The 26,805-nt window shown below is 44.1% G+C and overlaps 1 protein-coding gene across 2 annotated transcripts in view; it reads left to right on the top strand.

The window, feature by feature from the left end:
• The window catches only part of Dguok (deoxyguanosine kinase), a 61,670-nt gene extending 38,316 nt beyond the window's left edge, over window positions 1–23,354 (top strand). For both annotated transcript variants that reach the window (XM_045152756.1, XM_045152757.1), the window contains 5 exons: window positions 4,235–4,422; window positions 13,150–13,297; window positions 21,977–22,092; window positions 22,622–22,721; window positions 23,172–23,354. In XM_045152756.1, coding sequence (XP_045008691.1) covers window positions 4,235–4,422; window positions 13,150–13,297; window positions 21,977–22,092; window positions 22,622–22,721; window positions 23,172–23,198 — 579 coding nt within the window. In that variant the 3' untranslated portion in view covers window positions 23,199–23,354. The remainder of the gene's footprint in view (window positions 1–4,234; window positions 4,423–13,149; window positions 13,298–21,976; window positions 22,093–22,621; window positions 22,722–23,171) is intronic.
• Window positions 23,355–26,805: the final 3,451 nt, after the last annotated feature.

Below are 26,805 nucleotides of genomic sequence, written 5' to 3'. Positions count from 1 at the left end.
TGCCAGACAGTATGGGCCTTGGAGATCGGCTGCAGCCAGCCAACCCAGTGTTTTCCCTGGGCCCTGTGTGCCGGGCACATTCCTGGATGCAGGTCCAGAGGGAGGCACGGGCACTTCCACCTGGGTGCCTGTGTGTGCCCTGGGGCCTCTCTGAAACAAATGCTGCATGGACATAGCACGAGTGGCAGGTACTGCCCGGATGTGGCTGTGGACCTGTGTTGTCTTGGGAGTGCTGACCGTCTGTTTGCGGGCCCTGCCTTTGACTTTTCTCTCCCCGAGGCTGAAGAAAGGAGAAAGAAGGGGAAGAAGAAGGGGATGCCCACTCTGATCTCTTGTTGGCAGAGAGGGCAGCTTGTGTCACTGTGTGTGTGTTTTTTTTACCTTGCCTATATTTTGAGTGTCACCTGCCTAACTTATCCCTGTGACCCCTCCACATCCCCAAGGGGCGGCAGGCCAGCTGCCTATGGCTGTCCGCCATTCTACCCCCATCTCAGGAACCCCAGCATCTGGTGGTTGTACTACCAGCCAAACCCAGGTCTCTGGTCAGATGGGAGGAAGGTTTAGAGGGATAAGGACACTGATGTCACTAGGAGCAGCCCCTGACCAGGTCCCCCAGCGCCCACCTACCCCATCTCACTATGCAGTTCCCAGCCCCAGCTCCACTGCCCATCCTGCCTAGGTCCAACTCTGCCCAGTCCAGAGTGGGTACTTAGATGGCAACCCAAAGTGACTAGGGTCCTGTGAGGGGATCTTTTTTGAGTTAACCTTAACAGTTGTGTGTCATTTCCCTTATATATGTATGTGTATATGTACACGTGTGTGTGTGTGTGTGTGTGTGAGTTTATGTTTGCTTCCTAATTACTGCCCCTCTGCCCACATCTGCCCCCAGGAGACCATAACATCTGAGCCGAGCCAGCCTCGCATCTCTCCAGTCTCTGTAGGGCCATGGCTGTGTATTACTGTACTTTGTCTTTGTTTTTTAAAACTGGGTTTGGGGTTTGATTTTTATTTCTTTAGGAAACATTGTTTTTCTTGGCAAATAATTAAAGTTCTTGTCCATGTAATTTCTGTGGTTTTTATTTATTTTTTAAATTTTTATTAGCATTTTCTATGATTAGAAAAAAAATCCCATGTTAATTCCCCCCCCACTTTTTCCTTTGAAATTCCATTCTCCATCATATTACTTTCCCATCACAATCATTGTACTTACGTATATACAATATCAACCTATTAAGTACCCTCCTCCCTTTGTTTCTCTTCCCTTTATGTCTCCTTTTTTAACTTACGGGCCTCTGCTAATAAGTATTTTCATGCTCACTCAGAAGCCCAGTCATCTGTAGCTAGGATCCACATATGAGAGAAAACATGTGGTGCTTGGCTTTCTGGGCCTGGGTTACCTCACTTAGTATAATCTTTTCCAGGTCCATCCATGTTTCTGCAAATTTCGTAACTTCGTTTTTCTTTAATGCTGAGTAGAACTCCATTGTATAAATGTGCCACATCTTCATTATCCACTCATCAGTTGAGGGACATCTAGGCTGGTTCCATTTCCCAGCTATTATAAATTGAGCAGCAATAAACATGGTTGAGCACGTACTTCTAAAGAAATGAGATGATTCCTTCGGATATATGCCTAGGAGTGCTATAGCTGGGTCATATGGTAGATCAATCTCTAGCTATTTTAGGAACCTCCACATTGATTTCCACAATGTCTGGACCAGATTGCATTCCCACCAGCAGTATAGAAAGGTTCTTCTTTTTCCACATCCCCGCCAACATTTATGATCATTTGTTTTCATGATGGTGGCCAATCTGACAGGAGTGAGATGGAATCTCAATGTAGTTTTAACCTGCATTTCCCTGGTGACTAGTGACGTAGAACATTTTTTTAGATGCTTATATGCCATTCGTATTTCTTCCTTTGAGAACTCTCTATTTAGCTCCATAGCCCATTTTTTGAGTGGCTTGTTTGATTCCTTATTATTTAACTTTTTGAGTTCTTTGTATATCCTACATATTAATCCTCTATCAGATATATAGCTGGCGAAGATTTTTTCCCATTCTGTAGGTTGCCTCTTTGCTTTTTTCACTGTGTCCTTTGCAGTGTAAAATCTTTGCAATTTCATGAGGTCCCAGTGATTAATCTGTGGTTTTATTGCCTGAGAAATTGGGTTGTATTCATAGTCTTTGCCAAGACCAATATGTTGGAGGGTTTCCCCTACTTTTTCCTCTAGTAGTTTCAGAGTTTCAGAGTTTCAGGTCTGATGTAAAGGACTTTAATCCATTTGGACTTAATTCTTGTGCATGGCGAGAGAGAAGAATCTATTTTCATCCTTCTGCAGATATATATCCAGTTTTCCCAACACCATTTGCTGAAGAGGCTGTCTTTTCTCCAATGAGCATTTTGGGCATTTTTATCGAATATCAGGTGGCTATAGCTACTTGGGCTTACATCTGGGTCCTCTATTCTGTTCCACTGATCTTCTGTGGTTTTTATTAAGCTTGGGTTTCATGTTTTAAAATAAATGATTTTAAAAGAAAAAAGTATCAAAAGTTGACCTGAACACACAACTTATTTAATAATGGCAAAGTAGTCTCAACTTACATAAGCTCTAACAAATTAGTATTTTTATCTAGGTGGGCTAGGTTTTGGATTTTTCCCTCCCTGAGATTCTTTAGCACCTTGCCCTGATATGGATGGTGCAGCGACCACTTCCAGTGGAAGCCTATATACCAGGCTTTGGGTTATGTATTGCATCAGAGTAAAACAGCCCAGTGACTGTTTGGGGTGACTTCTATCTCACCTACATTGAGTGTGAAGCTGGTTCCCTCTGTGGTGCACTGTGGTGTGAGCTCACTGGTTAGGTGGGTCTACTCTTCCAATCAGCTGTGCTGGGTGCTGTTTGAGGGGGTGACTGATCTCTAATCATTCTGAGATCTCCAGTGGTTCTTGGCTCTGGCACATGGGGGAGGGGAGGGTGTGGAAAGCTGTCTGAAGTTGAGCTGCTCAACTGGAGACTCCTTTTTAGTTTTTAGGGTTTTGTTGTTGTTGTTTGCTTATTTGTTTGTTTTGGGGTTTTTGTTGTTGTTGTTTTTTGAGGTAGTGTCTCCCTCTAGCTCAGGCTGACCTGGAATTCACTTTGTAGTCTCAGGGTAGCCTTGAAATATGGCAGTCTTCCTACCTCTGCCTCCTGTTTGGGTTAAAGGTGTACGCCACCATGCTCAGCTTTCCTTTTTAGTTATTATTTGCTTTTGTTGTTGTTGTTTGTATTGTTTTGGTTTGTTTTGTTTTTTGAGGTTGGGTCTTGCTCTAGCTCAGGCTGACCTGGAATTTACTGTGTAGTCTAAGGCTGGCCTCAAATTCAAAGCAATCAATCCTGCTATCCTAGGCTTCCTGAGTGCTGAGATTAAAGCAGGGCATCACCATGCCTGGCTTTTTTTGTTTTTGTCTTGTTTTGTTTTTTGAGGTAGGATCTCTCTGTAGCCCAGGCTGACCTAGATAGAATTCACTATGGAGTCTCAGGGTGGCCTCGAACTCACGGCAATCCTCCTACCTCTCCCTCCCGAGTGCTGGGATTAAGGGTGTGCGCAACCATGCCCGGCATGAAATGCTTCTTATTTTAACAATCTCTTGAATCTTGTTGAGATATATCTGTCTCTCCTATCTTGGGAAATAACTTTCTCTGTGTGCATAGATCTTCATGCATTTTCGGTTGCATAATGTTTTTATGCCCAAATATTATCCTTTTGTTTACACATTTGAAGGATGTTTGTAATTTTTCTATAGCAGAGATGGGCTTGTTTAGAAATTTTGTAGGTCTTTATGGTTTTTGTTCCCAGACATTCTCCCTTTTGTAGTCCAAAGCTTCCTGGTGCATTAGCCTGTACACAGTCCACCTCCATGTCTGACAGAGTGACTCACTGCCCCATCATTTAGTCTGAGAGCTATGTGGTAGATCAGGGCAGTGATTGTGTGAACTTCATGTATGGGTTTTACTCTGCTCTTTTCTATTATATCAGAGTTGGCATGTCATCTGCTTCATCAAATTCTTTTCATACCATGGGACAGTCTTTCCTATCTGTCATTTCAGCTAACTATATTTCTTTAGTAAAAGGAAACTTTTGTGATTCTCACATTGATTATTGAACCTTCTTGGGAAGTGAGGAGGGGGGACAGGGCATATGCTGAAATAAATACACTTTCTAGAAGGTTCTCTTTGTTATTCTCCCGTAGGCTGACACTGCCCAAAGTCTTGGAAACTTGCTCAACATGATGTACAGGGAACCAGCGCGATGGTCATACACATTCCAGACATTTTCCTTTATGAGCCGCCTGAAAGTACAACTGGAGCCGTTCCCCAAGAAACTTATCCAGACCAAGAAGCCCATTCAGATCTTTGAGAGGTCTGTGTACAGTGACAGGTAAGATGCCACACGTTCTGTCAGCCACAAGCCTCACGCTGTTTGGCATATATTTTCTTAAAAAAAAAAAAAACAGAACCATTTATTTGTAAGGAGTGAATATGAATGTGCCAAGGCTCCTGCTATTGCAAATGTGGGTACTTGGGAATTGAACCCAGGCTGTCAGACTTTGCAGCAAGTACCTTAAACTACCAATCCATCTCTTCAGTTCCTAGCATGTATTTTCTTGCATAGGCCCTACATGGTGTTTGTCTAGCCACTAAAACCTACTTTGAGGGCTGGAGAGATATCTTAGTGGTTAAGACACATGCCTGCAAAGCCAAAGCACCCAGGTTTACTTCCCTAGGACCCACTTGAGCCAGATGTGCAAGGTGGCACATGCATCTGGAGTTCCTTTGCAGTGACTGGAGGCCCTGGCATGCCCATTTCTCTCTCTCTTTTTACCTCTTTCTTCTCTCTCTCTCAAAATAAATAAATAAATAAATATATATATATATATATATATATATTTTTTTTTTTTTTTTTTTTTTTAAAGAAAGAAGCAGAGTGTGGTGGCACATGCCTTTAATCCCAGCACTCGGGAGGCAGAAGTAAGAGGATCACAGTGAGTCAAGGCCACCCTGAGACTACATAGTGAATTCCAGGTCAACCTGGACTAGAATGAAACCCTTCCTCGAAAGAAAGAAGGGAAGGAAGGAAGGAAGGGAGGGAGGGAGGGAGGGAGGGAGGGAGGGAGGGAGGGAGGGAAAAAAAGCTGATGGAATTAAAATTTTTGTACTTAAAACAGTATAATGGCTGCTGTGATGGCTTAGTGGTTAAGGTGCTTGCTTAAGGACTGAGGGTCAGTGCCCCAATACCCACATAAGATGACATATGTTTCTGCAGCTCGTGTGCAGTGGCTAGAGGCACTGACACACCCATTCTCTCTGTGTGTGGTCTCAAATAAATAAATAAAATATTTTAAACATAAAAATAAGTAAATAAAAGAACAATCTAAGCAATCCAGTCACCTACTGTCATTCTTCAGGAAAGGATATCTAGCTAGAAAACTTACATCTGAAACTGGTTTCTGTCTCCATGTCATTTTATGAGGAAAGGTGTTATCTTGGACACTTATGGGAGCAACTGTTAAGTGCTTTTTTTGTTAATATATATGATAGGTATATGCAAGTGTGCGTGTGTGTGTGTGTGTGTGTGTGTGTGTGTGTGTGTGTGTACGCACATATGCATATGTGTGTGCACATGTGTGTATCCTTTGTATGTCTTCAAAAGCCAGAGGAGAACATCTGGTGTCTTCCACTTTTCTCTCATTTCTATGTTTCCTTTTTTAAAAATTATGGGCTTAGCAGTTAAGGCACTTGCCTGGAAAGCCTAAGGATCCAGGTTCAATTCCCCAACAGCATGTAAGCCAGGTGCACATGGTGGTGCATGTGTCTGGAGTTTGTTTGCAGTGTCTTGAAGCCCTGGCACACCCATTCATGTTCTCTCTCTCTACCTCCCCCCCTCCTGCTCCCCCCCCCAATAAATATTTGTTTGAGAGAGAGAGACAAAGAAAAGGGGGCAGGCAGAGAGTGAATATGGGCATTCCAAGGCCTCCTGCCACTGCATACAAACTCCAGACACATTTACTGCTTAGTGCCTCTGAATTTACATGGTACTGGAGAATCAAACCTGGGCCTATAGAGGTAGGGTCTCACTGTAGCCTGGGCTGACCTGGAATTCACTATGGAGTCTCAGGGCAGCCTCGAACTCACAGCAATCCTCCTACCTCTGCCTCATGAGTGCTGGGATTAAAGGCATGCGCCACCACACCTGGCTTTGCTTTGGATTTTTGAGGAAGGGTCTCACTGTAGTACAGGCTGTCCTGGAACTCACTATGGAGTATCAGGCTAGCCTCAAACTGACAGTGATCCTCCTACTTCTGCCTCCCAAGTGCTGGGATTAAAGGTGTGTGCCACCGCCTTGCTCTCACTGAATCTTGAGCTGTCATTTTCATGAATCCCAGCTATTCTCCATTCTGCTCTCCACAGGACTGGGGTTACAGGTATACTTGCATGGTTATGCCCAGCAGTTAAGTGAGTGCTAGGGAACCAAACCCAGGTCCTCATGCTCACATTGGAAGCACTTTTACTTGCTAGGCCATCTCGTTAATGTTGAAGGGCTTTTAATAGCTAGCCCATCCAGGCTCTAGATTCTTGGCTCTGTTCAGCCATGAGAGACCAGGTTATTATTTGTATTTAGCCACTTCACAAACAAAGTCAGGCTGGCTCGATATGTACACTGCTGGGGTTTGAACTTGAAGGTTGTGAGTAACTTTTGTGGGAGAAATTATGCTTTGGAACAGAATTACCTATCTTGAGCCCTATTGATTTCTTAAGATGGGAAATGCTCCATTTTCATTGTCTTTCACTGCTAAAGACACTAGGTTGATTGCCTGTTTAATTCTAAATAAGCTAATTTTGGTTCTTATTGCTTCCATAAGGCCTCCTGAGAGAAAAAATAAGGGTCCCCTTTGTAAATGACATGTGATGATTCTAAGGACACTCAGAATCTTGCAAGATGTGAAGGAAATGCTATAGCATTTCCTATAGGCATGCTTTTCAGATAAGCTACATGTATGCCCATAAACATTTTGGCTCCAGGACTATGTCCTTTTTCTGCTGTAGCCTTGCCACTGCTGCCTTTCTCTGTCCTGTCCCAAGCTTTGTCTCTAGCACTATAAAGCTAAGAGACTTATGGTTACCAGGCCTGGATAGAAATTTTCATAGTTGTTCTTTTGAGTTCTGGCCCCTTAGTGAGGTAGGCCACTCTCACCATGTGAGAGACCTCTCAGAACAAAACAAAATTTCTTTGTTAATTTCAAATGCTTTAGGTTTGTATTTTTTATAATTTTGGGCGGGTTTTTTTTCTGGTTTTTCTTTTTTTTTTTTAAATTAATTTATATTTTTGTTCTTTATATCAATTTTTATTAACATTTTAAAACATTATAAAAACTATCTCATGGTCTCACTGTAACCCAGTCTGACCTGGAATTTACTATGTAATCTCAGGGTAGCTTCCAACTCACAGCAATCCTCCTACCTCTGCCTCCTGAGTGCTGGGACTAAAGGTGTGTGCCACCACTCCTGGCTATTTTTTTAAAATATTTTTAACTTTATTTTTTTGTTTATTTGAGAGAGAGAGAGAGAGAGAGAGAGAGAAAGAAAGAGGCAGAAAGAGAGAGAGAATGGGTACAGCATGGCCTCCAACCACTGCAAACAAACTCCAGATAGACGCATGTGCCACCTCGTGCATCTGGCTTGAGTGGGTCCTGGGGAATCTAACCACGGTCCTTTGGCTTTGCAGGCAAACACCTTAACCACTAAGCCATCTCTCCAGCCCCTATTTTTCTTTTTTTTAGGCAAGGTCTAACTCAAGCCCAAGCTGACCTAGAACTTACTCTCTAGCTCCAGGCTGTCCTTGAGCTCTCTTCACTTTAGCCTCTCTCAAGTGCTGAGACTAAAGGTATGCACTACCAAGCTGGCATCAATTATTGTTTTTTGTTTGTTGTTTTTTGAGACAGAGTCTTAACTATTTAGTCTTGGCTGGCCTTGACTTCACAATGCTAAGCTGGCCTTATATTCATCCTATTGCCTCTGTTTCTTGAATGCTAGAATTACAAATGTGTGCCCTCATGCCTGATAGAAATGCTTTGTTAAAAAGCTACATGAGGGCTGGAGAGATGGCTTGGTGGTTAAGGCACTTGCCTGAAAAGCCAAAGGACCAAGGTTCGATCCCCCAGGACCCAATAAGCCAGATGCATAAAGGGGTACATACATCTGGAGTTCGTTCATCTGCAGTGGCTAAAGGCCCTGATGTACCCATTCTCTCTCTCTTTCTCTCAAATAAATAAAAATAAATAAATAAATAATTTAAAAATTAAAAAAAAAAAGAAGCTACAAGAGCCAGGAGTGGTGGCACATGCCTTTAATCACAGCACTCAGGAGGCAGAGGTAGAAGAATCACTGTGAGTTTGAGGCCATCCTGAGACTACATAGTGAATTCCAGGTCAGCCTGAGCAAGAGCAAGACCCTATTACTAAAAAAAAAAAAAAAACAGAAAATTTAAAAAGCAGCAGCAGCTACATGAGTCTCTTGGCTGGCTCTTGAATTTCTAGGTTCTGGAAAGCTTCCCTCATCTTCACCTGGCTGGGCTGAGATAAGGTGAGAGCCCCGCCCTTACTCCCACATGGGCTCTCTTACCCCCTCTTGTCCTCCACATGGCAGGAGCTCTCCGTATTTTCTTTTCTCTCTAAATCTCTTTTCATGTTTCTTCCAGGCCCACCACATGGGTGTATCAATTTTTCTTCCCTTGGTTTTATACTTCCCTGAATAAATATAATAATCTAATAATTTTTTTCAAAATAAAAAAAGGAAGGGCTGGAGAGATGGCTTAGCAGTGAAGATACTTGCCTGTGAAGCCTACGAATGCATGTTCAAATTTCCAGGTCCCACATAGCCAGATGCACAGTGACTTAAGCATGCACTTTCACACATGTGCACAAGGGGGCCTGTGTCTGGAGTTCGTTCACAGCCACTGAAAGACCCTGGAGCACCCATTCTCTTTCTTTCTCTCTCTAAAATAAAGTGAAATTTAAAAAGCTTCATGCTCCAAGTTCAAGGCCATGAGTTCAGGTCCAGCCTGAGGCTACAGAGTGAGTTCTTGGCCAGACTGGGCTAGAGTGAGACCCTGCTTCAATTTTAAAAAAAAGGCCGGGTGTGGTGGCGCAGACCTTTAATCCCAGCACTTAGGAGGCAGAGGTAGGAGGATCGCTGTGAGTTCAAGGCTACCCTGAGACTCCATATTGAATTCCAGGTCAGCCTGGACTAGAGTAAAACCCTATCTCGAAACCTCCCCCCCCAAAAAAAAAGCTACGCGTGATAGCACAAACCTTTTTCGTTTTTGTTGTTTTGGGGTAGTTTTGCTCTAGTCCAGGCTGACCTGAAATTCACTATGTAGTCTCAGGGTGGCCTCAAACTTAGGGTGATCCTCCTACCTCTGCCTCCCAAGTGCTGGGATTAAAGGCGTGCGCCACCACACCCGACTACACAAACTTTACTTTAAAAAATATTGTATTTAAGTGGGGTGTGGGGTGTGGTGGCGCACGCCTTTAATCCTACCACACCCGACTACACAAACTTTTCTTTAAAAAATATTGTATTTAAGCGGGGTGTGGTGGCGCATACCTTTAATCCCAGCACTTGGGAGGCAGAGGTAGGAGGATCACCCTAAGTTTGAGGCCACCCTGAGACTACATAGTGAATTTCAGGTCAGCCTGGACTAGAGTGAGACCCTACCTCGGAAAAAAAAAAATTTATGTATTTGAGAGAGATAGAGCAAAAGGCAGAGAGGGGGGAGGGAAGGAGAATATGGGCTGGCCAGCGCCTTTAGCCACTGCAAATGAATTCCAGATGCATGTGCCACCTTGGACATAGGGCTTATTTGGGTCCTGAGGAATTGAACCTGGGTCCTTAGGCTTCACAGACAAGTGCCTTAACTGCTAAGGCATCTCTCCAATCCAGTAGCATACAACTTTAATCCCAGCACTCAGGAAGCAGAGGTAGGAGGATCTGAATTCGAGGCCAGCCTAAGACTACATAGTGAATTCCAGGTCAGCCTAGGTTAGAGAGTGAGACCCTACCTCAGGAAAAAACAGCAAACAAACAAAAGCCTACCTGGTTCTGGACATTTACTTACCAAGGAATAGGCAGGAACTGGTTACACTGTGGGCAGTACTAGCATTGTAGGTGTTTCCACTAGAGGCATCTTCAGACAGAAAGGGTAACTAGGAAACTAACATAGAGGGTATTGAGACTCTATGTTAGACTCTCCATTCTTTTTTTTATTTATTTTTGAGACAGAGAGAGAATGGGTACATGAGGGTCTCCAGTCACTGCAAATGAACTCCACCCTGTGCATCTGACTTACATGGGTCCTAGGGAATTGAACCATGGTCCCTTGGCTTTGCAGGAAACTGCCTTCACCGCTAAGCCATTTCTCCAGCCCTAGGCTTTCCATTCTTTTAAAATATTGATTTCAGGGCCCAGCTGTGGCTCAGTGGTAGAATGGTTCTTCTCATGCCCAGAGCCTGTGTTCAATTCTAATGCCAAAGCAGTAGACATTCGTTCCTTTGTTCATTTGCTCAGCACAGATTTATTGAATGCGTCTTGTGCTTAGGCACCAAGCCTGGCCCTAAGCTACACCAGAGAAAACAGGCCCAGTCCTTTCTTCCATAAGGATGTTACTCCAGCAGAAACTAAATACTCACATATGTGGTAGGCTCATGTGTAAAGTATGCATTCCACAGGAGGAACATGGACTATTTGCAAAGAGTGGATGACAGAAAGGAAAAAATCTAAGTCTTTTTTGAGTTAAAGGAAACACTAACATTTTAGAACAGAGCTCTTACTGCAGGTCCTTCTGCCCTGTTCCTCTCCATAGCCTCTGCGGTTTTTTATTCCCTCTGCTTAGCAACTGTCCTTCTGCCCCTCACACCCATCATCACCACCTTTGGAGAGTAAGGGAAGTACTCATCCAGGAGAGGCAAGGGCCCCTTTTTTTGTATGTTTATTTAGTTGAGAATGACAACGAGAAAAAGAGGCAGAGGGAGAGAATAGGCACATCAAGGCCTCCAGCCACTGCAAACGAACTCCAGATGTGTGTGCCACCTTGTGCCTCTGGCTTATGTGGGTAATGGGGAATTGAGCTTTGAACCAGGGCCAGGCCTGTTTTTATTTGTAAGATCTAACTTTCATCTTTTCATTGCTTGATTTATGAAAGTTACCTTTTCTTATTGCCCTAGCTAGCCTGTAAGCTGAAACATTCCAGAGTAGGAAAGTTTACCTGTGGAATTTCCAAATTAGCTTCTTTTTTTTTTTGAAGTAGGCTCTTGCTCTAGCCCAGGATGACCTGGAATTCACTCTATAGTCTCAAGGTGGCCTTGAACTCACAGTGATCCTCCTACCTCTGCCTCACGAGTATTGATATTAAAAGGTAAACTAGCTTCTTCATAGCTAGGAAAGGCAGTTCTGATAACTAAGATGTCAAAGGCTATGTGCACAGGCCCCTCTAAGCACTTTAAGAGTGTTACATGCAGTCACCACAACAGTGGGCCAAGAGTCAGGGGGCTTCTCCAGGTGTCGTGGCTTGTAAACGCTGCAACTGGGATGAAATATTACAGAGATACTCTGAAACCTGGTTTCTTAAGGATGACACTCTTAGCCTTGTAGTTTGTACTTCCCTTAGCCACTCACACAGATTCTGCATTTCATTCTTCTAGTCACTAAGCGTTGCCTTAGAAACTGAAGTTCATTGTTTAGGATGTAAATTTTGTTTTGCATCAGGATGTGTGAGGTTTGAACACAAAATTGCCCCTTCTGAGGCCGTGGGGTCTGCTTAATTCCAATTTCCTACTTTACCAGATCCTCCTGTTGTTGTAGAAGTAAGCCGAGCAAGAAGCTAGTTAGACTTTCAGCTTTAGTCTTCTTTTATCTGACTTAGAAGCTCTGCAGCAGAGGGAGCAATACTCCTGGTGTATGAGGAAAGTACTTTCTTGGAAGCACTGAAGTCAGTAGGAATGGATTTCCTGCTCCATAGCTGGCACCACATAAAGAAAGCTCCCTCCACTTCTCAACTAGACAAAAGGATGGCTTAGCAGCTGGAGGCCCAGAAGCCCTCAGTCCTGAGATGAAATGTGGAATCTGGCTTTATCCTTCATTCACTTGGGTTTTATTTGGAGTCTTGCAGTAATAATAAGGAAGCCTCAAAGTTCAAGTTTATATGTGTACTCTAGTATGTGTTCTCATTGATTGCTAGTCAAAAAAATTCTCGGGACCTTTCAGTTCTCTTATAATTTTGTTTTATAGGGTATTATTTTGCATGAAAAACTGAAGCATGAATCTTCTCTATGTCTAAGGTACTGTCTTAGTATAGAGCCTGGAGAGAGATACAGCTTAAGAATTCTGATTTCTGTGCTAAGGAGATAGCTCAGTGGATAAGGTACTTGCTGCACTAGCTTAAGTACTGAGTTTGAATCTCCAGACCCCATGTAAATGCCAGAATTCCTGGCAGGACTTCTGTAATCCCAGAACTTGTAGGGTGCTAAGGGAGGTGGAGACAAGGAGCACTTCCTGGAAGCTCTTGGACTAGCTAGCCTGGCAAATGTAGTAATGAACAACCACATAAACAACAGTGAGAACGAGAGAACCTGGCTCAAATGATCAAGGTAGAAGGCAAGGAACAGTGACTGAACATTGTCTTCTCACCTCTGCATGTGTCTTGCATGTGTGGGCACACACGAACACACATCACACATGCCAAAAAATAAAATAGGCTGGGTGGGGTGGCAAACACCTTTAATCCCAGCACTGGGGAGGCAGAGGTAGGAGGATCACCATAAGTTCAAGGCCTCCCTGAGACTACATAGTGAATTCCAGGTCATCCTGGACTAGAGTAAGACCCTACTTTGAAAAAAATAATAATAATAATAATAATAATTAATAAAATAAAAGCAAATTCAAAATACAATAATAATTTGGATTTCTTAAGGGCTGTTGAGCTAAAATGGGTAAATGGTTTGGAGAGACATGGAACAAGTTGGTCATTTTTTTTTTTTTGTTTCTCTTTTGAACCTTTCTCCCTCTGTTTCCCATTCTTACCTCACCCTATCCCACTTGCGTTTCCAACCAGGTATGTCTTTGCGAAGAATCTTTTTGAAAATGGTTCCCTGAGTGACATTGAATGGCACATCTATCAGGACTGGCATTCTTTTCTCCTGCAGGCATTTGCCAATCGTGTCTGTGTACATGGCTTCATCTATCTCCAGGCTTCTCCCCAGGTAACTTTGAACCTAAAGCCCTAGATTTTAGAGCTGTGTAAAACCTCAAGAGGTGATATTTTCCAAGTCTCTGATTTTCTAGTTGGAGAAGTTAGGCATTGTCCAGCAGAGAGCAGTAAGTGGATACCTTCAGTTCTAGATTAAGCAGCCCATTTCCCACAGTCGTGCAATAGCAAGCATGCTCAAACAAGTAGCTGTGCATAGAAGAGTCCATCTTGGAGCAATGAGGCAGAACAAATTGGGTGTTTTTTTGGCAGGGGTGGGAGGCGGGGGCTGTTTTTAATCTCTGTGCCTCCAGGTATGTAACTCACAAATTTTGACCTCAGTTTTTCCATTGTCAGAGGCTGTAGTGGCCGGTCTCTCTCTCTCTCTCTCTTTTTAAGTTTTATTTTTATATATTTATTTGAGAGAGAGAGAGAAATAGGCAAGTAGAACGAATGGGTGTGCCAGGGCCTCCAGCCACTGCAAGCAAACTCCAGATGAGTGCACCCCCTTGTGTATCTGGCTTATGTGGGTCCTGGGTAATCGAACCTGGGTTCTTTGGCTTTGCAGGCAAGTGCCTTAACTGCTAAGCCATCTCTAGACCGTTTCTTTTGCTTTCTAGGATATGAGAAGGGAGAGAAGAATTTCCTCATGTGTTCTGTAAAGCCCTAGTTTATTACTCATTTGAACTTTGAGCCCCCCCCCCCCCCAGTAAGGCAGGATGGGCTATAGAAATGTATCTCTGGCTCTCTGACTTGGACTTTGGAGCTAGCCTTGCATACACAGTGATGTTATAACAGGAGCTTCTGGAGACAGTACTGGTCCCTGGCTTCTGCTGATGAACAGTGACCTTGGCTAGCCCTGGAAAGCATTCCACTGAATTCCACCGGCTCAGACTAGATCTCTAAGCACTCTTCTGGAGTTGAGTCCATGTCAAGGCAAGGTAGTTTTTGAGAGATGTAGTCCTGTCAGCTTTTGAGACATACTTGTCAAATGCAGTCAGGTGCTAGGTGTGCCCCATCATTGTAGAAAGCAGATAGCTGTCTGTAAGCAGAGGCTGTACTTTTCAAAGATGGGATCAGGCCTATGGGGAAGGAAGCCCGAGAATAGAGCAGTCAGAGAACAAATGGACATTTCTGTCACAAGACTTATACAGGCTTAAGGAGAGGACTGGAAAAAAGAGCCTCACTTCAGGAAGGGACAGCCAGGACAGATGCCTTTGAGTGGAACTGGGACCTGATTTGGAACATCTTTGTATCAGGAGTTTCTGCATTGCGATGAAGAAGCTGGATCACAGGAGGAGGTAGATGATTCCACAAGAAGTAAGTGGAATCTAAGGTTTCAAATAAAATCAAGTCAAAGCCAGGCTGGTGGCACACACCTTTAATTTCAGCACTCAGGAGGCAGAAGTAGGAGGATTGCTGTGTGTTTGAGGCCACCCTGAGACTACTAGTGAATTCTAGGTCAGCATGGGTTAGAGAATGAGACCCTACCACAAAACAAAACAAAAACTGACGTAGAGGTTCGGTGAGGAGTGAGTGAGGGCGGAGGTCTGAGAGGAATCTTCTGTGAAGTGGATAAGCTGAAGTCAGGTGCATTAACTAAATAAGTGGTTGCTTTCAATGGTTTTCATTGTACATTATGAAGGTGAGTGTATTTTATTTTATTTTATTTGGTTTTTCGAGGTAGGGTCTCACTCTGGTCCAGGCTGACCTGGAATTAACTCTGTCATCTCAGGGTGGCCTTGAACTCATGGCAATCCTCCTACCTCTGCCTCCCGAGTGCTGGGATTAAAGGCGTGCGCCACCACGCCCGGCTCCGTGAGTGTATTTTAGAGGTAGAGAGTAGATTCATTGAGTGGCAGGAGAGAAGCTCCTTCTCAAATAGGATAGTATGAAGTGACTGAAGTAAGGTTCTGGTTCTCCAGGTTTGAGGTGCTTTAGCGTTAGACACAGTGAAGATTTTGGCAGTGTTAGAAAAGCCAACATGTTTCATATGGGAGTCTTGAGATGACTGGACTGGAAGCAGGAGGTGGAATACTAGGCACTGCGAGAAGAAAGAGTGCTGACTGACCAGCCTACTTCAAGAGAGACAGAACGTCAGCATGATCGGCTTGGCGCCACGGTGACAGTGCAGGAAGGAGAAAAGGAGGCGGTGAGCTGACTTGTTCCTGGGAGTAAATTAGTGCTCCCTAGCCACCTCACAGGTTCTGGTCTCTGGGGATTAGATGGTGGACCCAGACACTGGAACCCATGAGGAAAGCAAGGAAGTGCCCCTCACTTCTTGTACACTCTTGAGTGCCCTAGGTGAAGGAGCAGTGGTAGTGGTGATGGTGATTACCACTGGTGCTGGTCTTTGGAGAGAATAGTTGGAGTTTTCCACCTTGTATAGAATGAGGGGACTTGAAGAATTACTGCAACTTAATGGCAGGGGGAAAAAAAAAAGATTTCATTTGGGGATTGGATGGGGATTTTAGTGCTAATTTCATAGCATTAGATGAAGAAACCCAGGAATGTCCATATCTTCCCCTGAAGTCACCTGGCCTAGAGAGGTACCTTAACCCCAAGGAAGAGTAATTCAGAAGTTAAAATGTGTCTGTGCAAAAGACTATGTCAATGCCCAGTAGTCCAGCCACAGATCTGCAAACACTGACTTAAAGTGTGTGAGACAGGCCTTAGCAAGGCCTGTGGCTCCTGTCCACTTGTCCTCCAAATTCTAAAAGTTGGCAAGTTGAAAGGAGGGAGGGGAAGAAAAGTAAACAAGAAAGAAAGAATTAGAAATGTCTGGCTCTCTCTGTTTCCACTGTGTTAAAATCCAGAAGAGAGCTGGAGAGATGGCTTAATATTTAAGGTGTTTGACTGCAAAGCCAAAGGACCCAGGTTCATTTGGCCAGTACCCATGTAAAGGCAGATTCACAAGATGATGCATGTGTTGGAGTTTGTTTGCAGTAGCCATAGGCCCTGGTGCCCCCATTCTCTTTCTATCTACCTCTCTCTCTCTAAAAAAAAAAGTAAATTAAGAGAATCCAGCTGGGCATGGTGGCACACACCTTTAATCCCAGCACTTGAGAGGCAGAGGTAGGGTATCACCATGAGTTTGAGGCCACCCTGAGACTACATAGTGAATTCAGGTCAGCCTGGGCTAGAGCGAGATCCTACCTTGGGGGAAAAAAAAAAAAAGAATCCAGAAGAGAAAGTAGAAAGTATGCCTCAAGAAGCCTGGCTCTGCTGGATCCAGGAAGCCTGGAGGCAGTATTCAGGGGTTGCATGGGAGCAAATTGACAGCTGGACAGCTGGATGTGGCCTTGGGAGCACAGTGAGCAGACCCAGCAGTAGTCACAGTCCAGTTCCTGTCAGAGTACAAGCAGCTAGTTAATAGCAGGTTTAGGAGAAGACTGGCTGAAGGCTTCTTCCCTGCCACCTAACCCTGTGCTGTCTGTTCTGTACACAATCAGGTGTAACTCCCCCGTGAAGGCTGAGTGAAGTCAGAGCTACTTCACGGGATCTTGTATGTTTGTTTGTTAGTTTTTTGAGGTACAGTCTCACTGTAGCCCAGGCTGACCTAGAATTCACTATGTCATCTCAGAGTGGCCTTGAACTCACAGCAATCCTCTTACCCCTGCCTCCTGAATCCTGGGATTAAAGGCATGTGCCCCATAACCAGCTGCTTCACGGGATCTTTTTTACAAAGAGTTCATTATGACCATGTCAGTAAAGTAAAAACTGTGTCACATCTTAAAAGAGGACTTTTACCTAGACTTCCAGGGGAAGAAATGTTTGTTCAGTTAAGCAGATCAATACTAAAGAAGGAAATGTTATCTTATTTTATTTATTGATTAGATACAGACAGACAGAAAGAGAGAGAGAGAGAGAGAGAGAATGGGCATGCCAGGGCCTCTAGCCACAGCAAACAAATTCCAGACACATGTGTCACCATGTGCATCTGGCTTATGTAGGACCTGGAGAATTGAACTTGGGTCCTTAGGCTGTGTAGGCAAGCACCTTAACCACTAAGCCATCATTCCAGCCCTGTTAGCTTATTTTAATAGAGCCATGCCAGCATCATTGTTTGTTTGCAGTCAATGAATGAAGAATTACAGCTTTTATAAGAATTGTTTTGTCTTGTTTATACTTGAAAACATGACTCACTCACTCCTTCCCACCTTCCCTCTCCCTCCCTCTCTCCCTCTCTCCCTCTCTCTCTCTCCCCCCCTCTCTCTCTCCCCCTCTCTCTCTCTCTCTCCCTATGTGTGTGTGTGTGTGTGTGTGTGTGTGTGTGTATACATTTAAGAAGTGCTCATTTTCACTACTTTCTTAGAGAAAGAGTAGTTTTGCCAGGTTTGGAACTCCTAGCTTTTTTTTTAAAAAATTTATTTATTTATTTATTTGAGAGCGACAGACACAGAGAGAAAGACAGATAGAGGAAGAGAGAGAATGGGCGCGCCAGGGCTTCCAGCCTCTGCAAACGAACTCCAGACGCGTGCGCCCCCTTGTGCATGTGGCTAACGTGGGACCTGGGGAACCGAGCCTCGAACCGGGGTCCTTAGGCTTCACAGGCAAGCGCTTAACCGCTAAGCCATCTCTCCAGCCCAGGAACTCCTAGCTTTTGAGTGTGGGAATATCAGTTAACCCCTGAGGAAGTGCTTATGCTTTTGACATGTTAGTCCTGGCGCTTGGGATTGAGCCCATACATAGGCAAACTGCTTTGTGTACAAAGCAACGTTTGTGTTAGCCAAGTATTGAAAATAACCCATGGGTTTCATCAAAGGGGACTTGTTGAATATGTTATGCTCCAGCCATGTGCTAGAAAACTCTGGAACTACTAAAAAGAAAAGAAGAAGAAGGATGGAGAGATGGCTTAGCTGTTAAGGCACATGCCTGTGAAGCCTAAGGACACAGGTTCAGTTCTCCAGATCCCTTGTAAGCTGGATGCACATGGTGGCATATGCATCTGGAGTTCATTTGCGGTGGCTGGAGGCCCCTGGCACACACGCTGTCTCCCTCTCTCTCTCTCCCTCTCTCTCTCTCTCTCTCTCTCTCTCTCTCCCCCTTTCTCTCTCTCTTTCTCTCCCATTCTGTCTGTCTCAAATAAATAAATAAATCTTTGGGGGGTGGGGGAAGCCAGTCTGTTGGGCTTGCTTCCAAAAAAATTTTTTTTTTATTTTTTAAAAATTTTTTATTTATTTGAGAGCGACAGACACAGAGAGAAAGACAGATAGAGGGAGAGAGAGAGAACGGGCACGCCAGGGCTTCCAGCCTCTACAAACGAACTCCAGACGCATGCACCCCCTTGTGCATGTGGCTAACGTGGGACCTGGGGAACCGAGCCTCGAACTGGGGTCCTTAGGCTTCACAGGCAAGCGCTTAACCACTAAGCCATCTCTCCAGCCCTCCAAAAAAATTTTTTAAAAACATTATTTCTGTTCTGATGGTTTTTTTTTTTTTTTTTTTTTTTTCCCGAGGTAGGAGCTTGCTCTAACCCAGGCTAACTTGGAATTCACAAAGTAGTGTGAGGGTGGCCTCAAACTCATGGCTATCCTCCTACCTTTGCCTCTTAAATTCTGGGATTAAAGGTGTGTGCCATCACATCTGGAATATTGTTGTTTTGAGAGGGGTCTTACTCTGTCCCCCAAGCTGGCCTGTAACTTACAACATTCATTTGCTTCAGCCTCCCAAGTGCTGAGATTACAGGCATGAACCATCATGTCTGGAAGAAAAACAAGTAGAATATATGGTAGGACATTTTTTACATACATTTAAAAAAAAATTTTTTTGTTCATTTTTATTTATTTGAAAGTGACAGCCAGGTGTGGTGGCGCACGCCTTTAATCCCAGCACTCGGGAGGCAGAGGTAGGAGGATTGCCATGAGTTCAAGGCCACCCTGAGATGACAAAGTTAATTCCAGGTCAGCCTGGACCAGAGTGAGACCCTACCTCGAAAAACCAAAAAAAAAAAAAAAAAAAGGATAAAGACAAAAAGAGGCAAGTAGAGAGAGAGAATGGGCATTCCAGGGCTTCCAGCCACTGCAAATGAACTCCAGACGCATGCGGCCCCTTGTGCATCTATCTGGCTAACGTGGGTCCTGGAGAATCGAGCCTCGAACCAGGGTCCTTAGGCTTCACAGGCAAGCGCTTAACCACTAAGCCATCTCTCCAGCCCTTTACATACATTTTTAACAGGTAGGGAATAGGCAAATGTATATGCTAAACTTGTTCAAAGTATGAAGTTATTAATCACATTGCTTATGAGTGGCAAGAATTTGGGAAGCTGGAAAGTTAAAGCTATATTGACAAGCTTGGGTGTGGAAAAATGGTTCAGCGGTTCAAGACTCTTGCTTAACAAATCTGTGCAGTTAGGAGAAGAGAAGAACCAAGGTGAAAGGTCTCAAAGCTATCAGCAGCGAGAATGGGCTTGCAGGGGTAGAAAGAGAGAAGAAGACAAAAGGAAATTGAATAAGTGAAAGTAGGTAAAAGGTAAGTGGAGATCTAGAGACTAGATCCAATAAAATGAATACACACAACATTTATTGACCACCTGTGCAACTGGACTCCTTGCTCAGTCCTGGACAAGACAAGATTCTAGCCCTATGCTCTGGGTATCCGCTAGTCTCTCTGCCTTCCTAGCCCTGTACAGACCTCCCTCTGTCCTCTGATATATCTACAAAACCTCTGGTGGTCTGTTTCCCAGGGCCTAACCAGTTCCAAGCTCACAGCAGCACACAGTAATCTGGGACCCCAGTGAAGGACAAGCTCCGTAGAAGTAGGAATTTGAGAACATCCAAAACAGTGCACTCAGAATCCACACCTCACACACAGTTCAGCACTTGACTTGCTGTTGCATGTTTTATTACTATCTATACTATACAATTCCAAAAGTCAAGCATAGTGGCTAGTGTCTGGGAGGCTGACACAAGAAGGTTGCCATGAATTTGAGGCCAGCCTAGGATGAATAGTGACTCCAGGTCAGCTGGGGTTATAGTGTGAGATCTATCTCATAAAGATGATATTAGAGCTTTGCATGGTTGCGCACACCTTTAATCCAGCATTTGGGAAGCAGAGGTAGGAGAATAGCCATGAGTTTGCACCAGGTCAGCTTGGGCTAGAGTGAAACCTTCTCTCAAAAAAACAAAAAAAAAAAGAAAAGGAAAGTCCTCAGTCAGTGGTAGGTTACTATGTTCTTGGACAGTTGCTATTAAATAATGAAAGAAGGCAAAACAAACAATGAAAGCAAAGGTTTGGAGGTATGAAGGAGATTGGCTTTTTCCACAAGAAGAAGGCCAAATCTGGCTGAAGAGTGAGCAAGGAGAAACTAAGAAAGTGTGGACAAGTAGGAGGGGTGACAGGTAAAGGAGACACCCTTCTCTGAGCCAGAGAACTTCAGGCCTACAGATGGATGCAGCCTGGAGTTCTATAAAAGGAGAGGAAAGGAAGTTAGTGTCAAGCTTCCCTCTAAAATAAATAAATAAAATAAAATAAAATTGTTTTATTTGTTTATCTTTGTCTTTTCGAGGTAGGGTCTCACTCTAGTCCAAGCTGACCTGGAATTCACTGAAGCCTCAGGATGGCCTGGAACTCACAGTGATCCTCCTACCTCTGCCTCTCAAGTGCTGGGATTTTAAAGGTATGCACCACCACTCCTGGCAAAGGCTGCATTCTTCTCCAGACTGAGTGCTTGATAGAATATGAAAGAAAAGTTTCAACTTAACCACTTTATAAGTAGAAGGCTAGTCACAAGCTGGGCATGGTGGTCCATGTCTGTAATCCTAGCACCTGAGAAGCTGAGGAAGGAGAGTTTCTGCCTCTTTGAAGCCTGTGGTTATGGCTATAGCCAGTAAGGAACCTGGGAAATGCAGCATCTTAAGCAAGGATACCAGTATCATTAGTTGCCATATCATGGAAGGCTGGCTGGACTAAGAGACAAACTGGAAGGAGAGAACAGCTTTTGCCAGAAGCTTCCATAATGGGCCTTAGTGCAGAGAATCCTTACAGCTAGCTACCTGTGGATGGAGGGCTGGGAAGGAGCAGCCCACCAGGATCTCAGGCAAGTACACCATGACAACTGATTGACTTGTGGACCTCCTGCCTGTAAGGTCTGTGTTCTCTTCCAGAAGACAGAGAGGCAGAAAGTTTGTGTGGGAGTCTAGATGAGAGGTCATGAGTACCTGGCTAGGCAGAGGTGAGAGGAGGAGCAAGAAGAGATTAAAAGGAATTTGGTGACTTCCTGATAAGTTTAGGAAGAGGAAAAGAAGGATAGTCCCAGGTTCCTGGCTTGGCTGAATTAATACTTTTTGCCAAAGGAAAAACTCCAAGGAAAGAGCAAGTTTAAGGTGAAGGTAAAGGGAATGGTACAGAGTTCTGATTAGATAAGAAAACAAGATAGCAGAAGATGGGGATGGGAAGATGGCTCAGGTGTAAAAGGCACTTGTTTGCAAAGCCTGATGGCCCTGGTTTAATTCCTAAGTCACCCACGTAAGTTGGTTGCAAAAAGTGGTGCAAGTGTATGGTGTACATTTACAGCTTCAAGATATCCTAGTGCATCCATATATACATACACAAATAAATAAATGTAAATGCATAGACAGACAGACAGGTAGCAGAAATAAGATCATAGCATGTAGTGCTCAAAGTAGGTATGCAGGCATTGTGTGGATATTCAGGTTCTCTGAGACTGTGTTATAACAACAGGGGTGTCTTTCAGATTTGTTTGAAGAGACTGTACCAGAGGGCCAGGGTGGAAGAGAAGGGCATCCAGTTGGCCTATCTTGAGCAGCTACATGGACAGCACGAAGACTGGTTTATTCACAAGTCAACCAAGTAAGTGCCAGTGCCGAACAGCAAGACAGAAGCCTGCTTCCCACAGCCATGTTGAACCAGAAGCTCAATGCACAGCCCCATAAAGAAGTTGGAAATGTACTACATCTTCCACCACCAAAATGTGTTAAATACAATCTGCACCTCCCAAGGGACTTTTATTAGATTCTGTTTCTCTGGCACTGGCTTGCATACCTCCCTTTCTACTCCTACCCTATCTGCTTCTCGCCCTGCTGTCCTCCCTCTCTCTCTCTTTCCTTCCTTCCTTATTTCCCTTCCTCCCTCCCTCTTTCTCTCCTTCCCTCTCTCCCTCCTTCATTCTTTCTTTCCTTCCTTCAAATATTTTAGAAAGATGTCTCAAAACTAGAGAGAAATCGGTCTTCTACATTCCAGCAACTTTATGGGGTTCCTTTTTTAAAATGTGGTTTACATGCTGTGTTACCAGGAAGCTGCATGAACTGCCATCTGCTCTCTGGATATTACAGGAGTTGATATGTGATGCTTGGCTTAGTTGACTGACTTTTGCCTTCAGGTTGCACTTTGAGGCTCTGCAGAGTGTTCCAGTGTTGGTGCTGGATGTCACTGATGATTTTTCTGAAGAAGTCGTCAAACAAGAAGAGCTCATGAGAAAGGTGGGTAGTACTTCAGCTCCTGTTTTCTGGTAGTTTTTCAGTGTTGTACTTTTATCTTTCTGGTCTCTGCCTTAAACAAAGCTCACTATATTGGATTCTTTCTTTGCATCTCAAATTGCATTTACACTCCAAAGCTGGAAGGATCTTGTATAGGTTACAAATAAAATTCCTATTCTGAAGTTTGTTGGGTCGATAATTGTTGAATAATTGACTTGTAAAGTGTGCTCACCAGCTGACTTCCTCCTATAAGGCATTCTAAAGAGAGAGGAAAGACTTTGTATGCTATCCCACCTCTGCCTATCTGACTGGGCAGCTCATGTTTCTTCTCTAGGCCTATTTTCCCTTACTCACAAAAACCCATGAGACTGGACACATGTGTGTTGTGGATGGACCATTGAGTAATCTGCTGAAAATGTGAAATGTAACTCATGGATTTTCTTTTTATTGCAGGTAGACACCTTTGTAAAGAACCTGTAACCAATAGACCTTCTGACTGATTTGGGCTCTCTTTCTGAAGCTAGAAATGTTGAATTCTTTCTATCTCTGTCCCCTTTGCCCTTCAAGCACTCTCTGAAAATCATGGATCTGGTCTGTGCTATGTTTAGACTGCCGTTGTCTTTTTTTTTTTTTTCTTTTTTAATATATATATTTCAAGCACTTTGAAAATAAAGTTGACTTAAGTAATAAAGATGACTTTTTTCTTCTTCTTATGTGTGTGTATGGTGTGTGTAGGGTGTGTTTGGGTGGTATATGCACTTCTGTGTGCCTTTGCAGTGCCCAAAGCATATGGAGTTAGATGGAGCAGACTTGCCTGCAGGGTTGGAGCCAGTGTTCAGGTATCCTGCCCCCATTGCTCTTCTCCCCATTCTTTTTTGAGCTGGAGTCTCTACTGATACCAAAGCTTGCTGGGTTTTTTTGTTTATTTTTAATTTTTATTTATTTATTTGAGAGTGACAGACAAAGAGAGAAAGAGGCAGAGAGAGAGAATGGGCACGTCAGGGTTTCCAGCCACTGCAAACGAACATGCACCCCCTTGTGCATCTGGCTAACGTGGGTCCTGGGGAATCAAGCCTCGAACTGGGGTCCTTAGGCTTCACAGGCAAGCGCTTAACTGCTAAGCCATCTCTCTAGCCCCTTGCTTGGTTTTGGTAGCTAAGGCAATTCCCTGTTCTCTGTGCTCCCTTTTGCAGGACTGGGGATACAGGTATGTGTGGCAAGGTCCTGCTGGTAGTGGGATCTGGAGATTTGAACTCTGGTTGTTTCTAGCCCCTTCAGGCCCTCATACTTACACTGGAAGCACGTTCAACTTCTGAGTCTCCAGCCCTGACTTAAGTTTTATTATTCTCTTAATCCAGTTTTTCTTCTATGCCAGGATGTACCTATGCTCCGGTCTCCCCAATAGATGGCCAGTTATCTGAGAGAAAGTTTTAGCCTTTCTTCCTCTGAAGTCTTTCACCAGCCAGGCTCATGTATGTTGTCTTGTCCCCCTGACGTGCCAGGGCAGGAATTGTCCCAGAGTGAAGCAAGCCCTCCTTCACATGAAGAGGGAAAGGAAGGCAGATCAGGCGTGTTGGATGCCCACTGTAGAACAGGGAAATAGAGCCTGGACTCCAGCTACTTCAGCTCTTTCTACCTACCTGGCTGCCACTCCTGGTACAGGAGGGTGGGAGTGGGAGTGAGGCCCTTGTCCTAGAGCTGACAAGCTTCCCTTGAAGAAAGGAAGAGAACATCAAGAACCCCAAAGTTAGCCTCTGACTGAGAATTTGGCAAAAGGGCTTTCCATCAGCATCTTACCTGTGAGATTCAGACTAGTGGAGTGAAGCTCTAGGGAAGAAAGACAGAGCATCAAGAACGATACTTTCTGGAGGGAAGGAAAGCATAGTTCTTTAGAAGTGAAGTGCTCCATTGCAAGAAGCCTGTGGCCCTGTCCAAGAGCAGATACTCTGCACTGAGCCCTTGACAGTTCTGCAGCACACAGGACAACAGTGAGCCGGGACTAGTGTCCTGAGCATAGTAATCTTGGCTTCTGAAAAGTGAGCATGAGACTGGTTTCTAACAAGTCTAGGTTTGCTAAAAGCCTCAGCAGTTTCTTTTTTTTTTTTTTTGAGATAGAACATCACTTGGTCAAGCCCAGGCTGACCTGGAATTCACCATGTAGTCTCAGAGTGGCCTCAAACTCAGAGCCATCCTCCTGCCTTTGCCTCCCAAGTGCTGGGATTAAATTGGTGCACCACCGCGCCCAGCATCAGCAGTTTCTTTCTGCCATCAGTAGTTTCTTTATCACACTTTTAAAAATGTAGCAACTTTTGAGCCAGGGTGGTGGTGCACACCTTTAATCCCCTCCCCATTTCAAGGCCACCCTGACAGTGAATTCCAGGTCAGCCTGGACTAGAGCAAGACTCTACCTTGAACCCCCCCCACAAAAAAAAAAATTTATCAAGATGCAATTCATACATCTAAATTGTATAGTTCAGTACTTTTTAGTATAATCAGAGAGTTGTACAACCAGCACCAAATTCCAGAAAGTTTCTTATCACCCCAAAAAGAAAGTCCGTCCTGTTTTTCCTCACTTATTCTCTGCTTCCAGCCCTAGGCAACTACCAACCTCTCTATGCAGACTGACAATCTGGACGTTTCATGTGAATGAAATTACATAACGTTGTCTTCTTTGACTTTGTCTTCTTTTATTTGATATAATGTTTTCAAGGTTCATTGAAGCAGAAGCATTGTCAGCACTTCACTCCTTCATGTGACGAAGGATCATTTCATGTGTATGGGTCTGACACATTTTGTTCACTCACTCATTGGTACCATTTTCATGACAGCCAACCTAGTATGCGTAGAATGCTGTCTCCTGTGGCTTGGGTGTGCATTCCTTGGATGGCTAAATGATGCTGAGGTTCGTCTTTCTGTTTCTTAACCATTTATATATCTTATTTGGAAAAATGTCTATTTATATTCTTGGAGTTATTTAACCTGTCATTGTGGAGTTACAAAAGTTTTTTATGTGTTTGGGCTCAGTGCAGAGTATCTGCTCTTGGACAGGGCCACAGGCTTCTTGCAAGTCTTAATAGAGAAATACATGATGTACAAATATTTCTCCTTTTCTGTTAGCTGTGATGTGTAAATATGGGTGTGTTTTGAGACAGGAGCTCTTGTCGCTCAGGCAGGCCTCAAACTCTGTATAGCTGATGATGGCCTTGAACTCCTGGTTGTCCTGCCTTAGTCTCCTGAGTACTGAGATTATGGGCGTGGCCTACCAGGCCCAGCTGTCCTCGTGTTTAGATTTTTTTTTTTGTTACTGTTATTTGTGTTTGGTTTTTCAAGGTAGGGACTCACTCTAGCCCAAGCTAACCTGAAATTCAGTATGTAGTCTCAGGATGGCCTCGAATTCACAGCTGTCATCCTAACTTGGCCTCCCAAGTGCTGGGATTAAAGGCACATGCCACCACACCCTTCTTGTTTGTTTTGAGGTAGGGTCTCATTCTAGTCCAGGCTGACCTGGAACTCACTCTGGAACCCCAGGCTGCCCTTGAACTCATGGTGCTCCTCCTATGTCAGCCTTAGAGATTAAAAGAGATAGCAGAAGATGGTGGCACAGCCTCTAACTATAGCATCTGGGAAGTAGAGACAGGAAGGTCCAGAGGCAAAAGCCTCATCTAGCAAGTTTGAAGCAAGTCAGGGCATAAGACCATCTCAAAAAAAAAAAAAAAAAAATCTTTTTTATAAGAAATAGGGGTACCATAGGCATAGGAGTTGTGCTGGGACTGACTGACAGTAACAGCTAAGCATTTTGCCTAAAATCATCTCTACCCAACACTGGAGCCAGCCTGGTATAGGTCTTCTCACTCTGTGTTTGCAGGGTCTCTCAGAGTCAGATAACTTGGGTCAGCTTGAGTAGGAAGAATTATTATTTTTTTTTTTAAATCTTATTGGAGAGAGAGAATAGGCACACCAGGGTCTCTAGCCACTGCAAAGGAACTCCAGATGCATGTGCCACCCTGTGCATCTGGCTTACATTGGATCAGGGGAATCAAACCTGGGTCCGTAAGCATCAAAGGTAAGCACCTTAACCGCTAAGTCA

Source organism: Jaculus jaculus, chromosome 6 (genome assembly GCF_020740685.1).
Source record: "Jaculus jaculus isolate mJacJac1 chromosome 6, mJacJac1.mat.Y.cur, whole genome shotgun sequence".
NCBI classification, from domain to species: domain Eukaryota; kingdom Metazoa; phylum Chordata; class Mammalia; order Rodentia; family Dipodidae; genus Jaculus; species Jaculus jaculus.
Note: the sequence above shows the minus strand (reverse complement) of the source record. Positions and strands in the feature narration are given on the sequence as shown.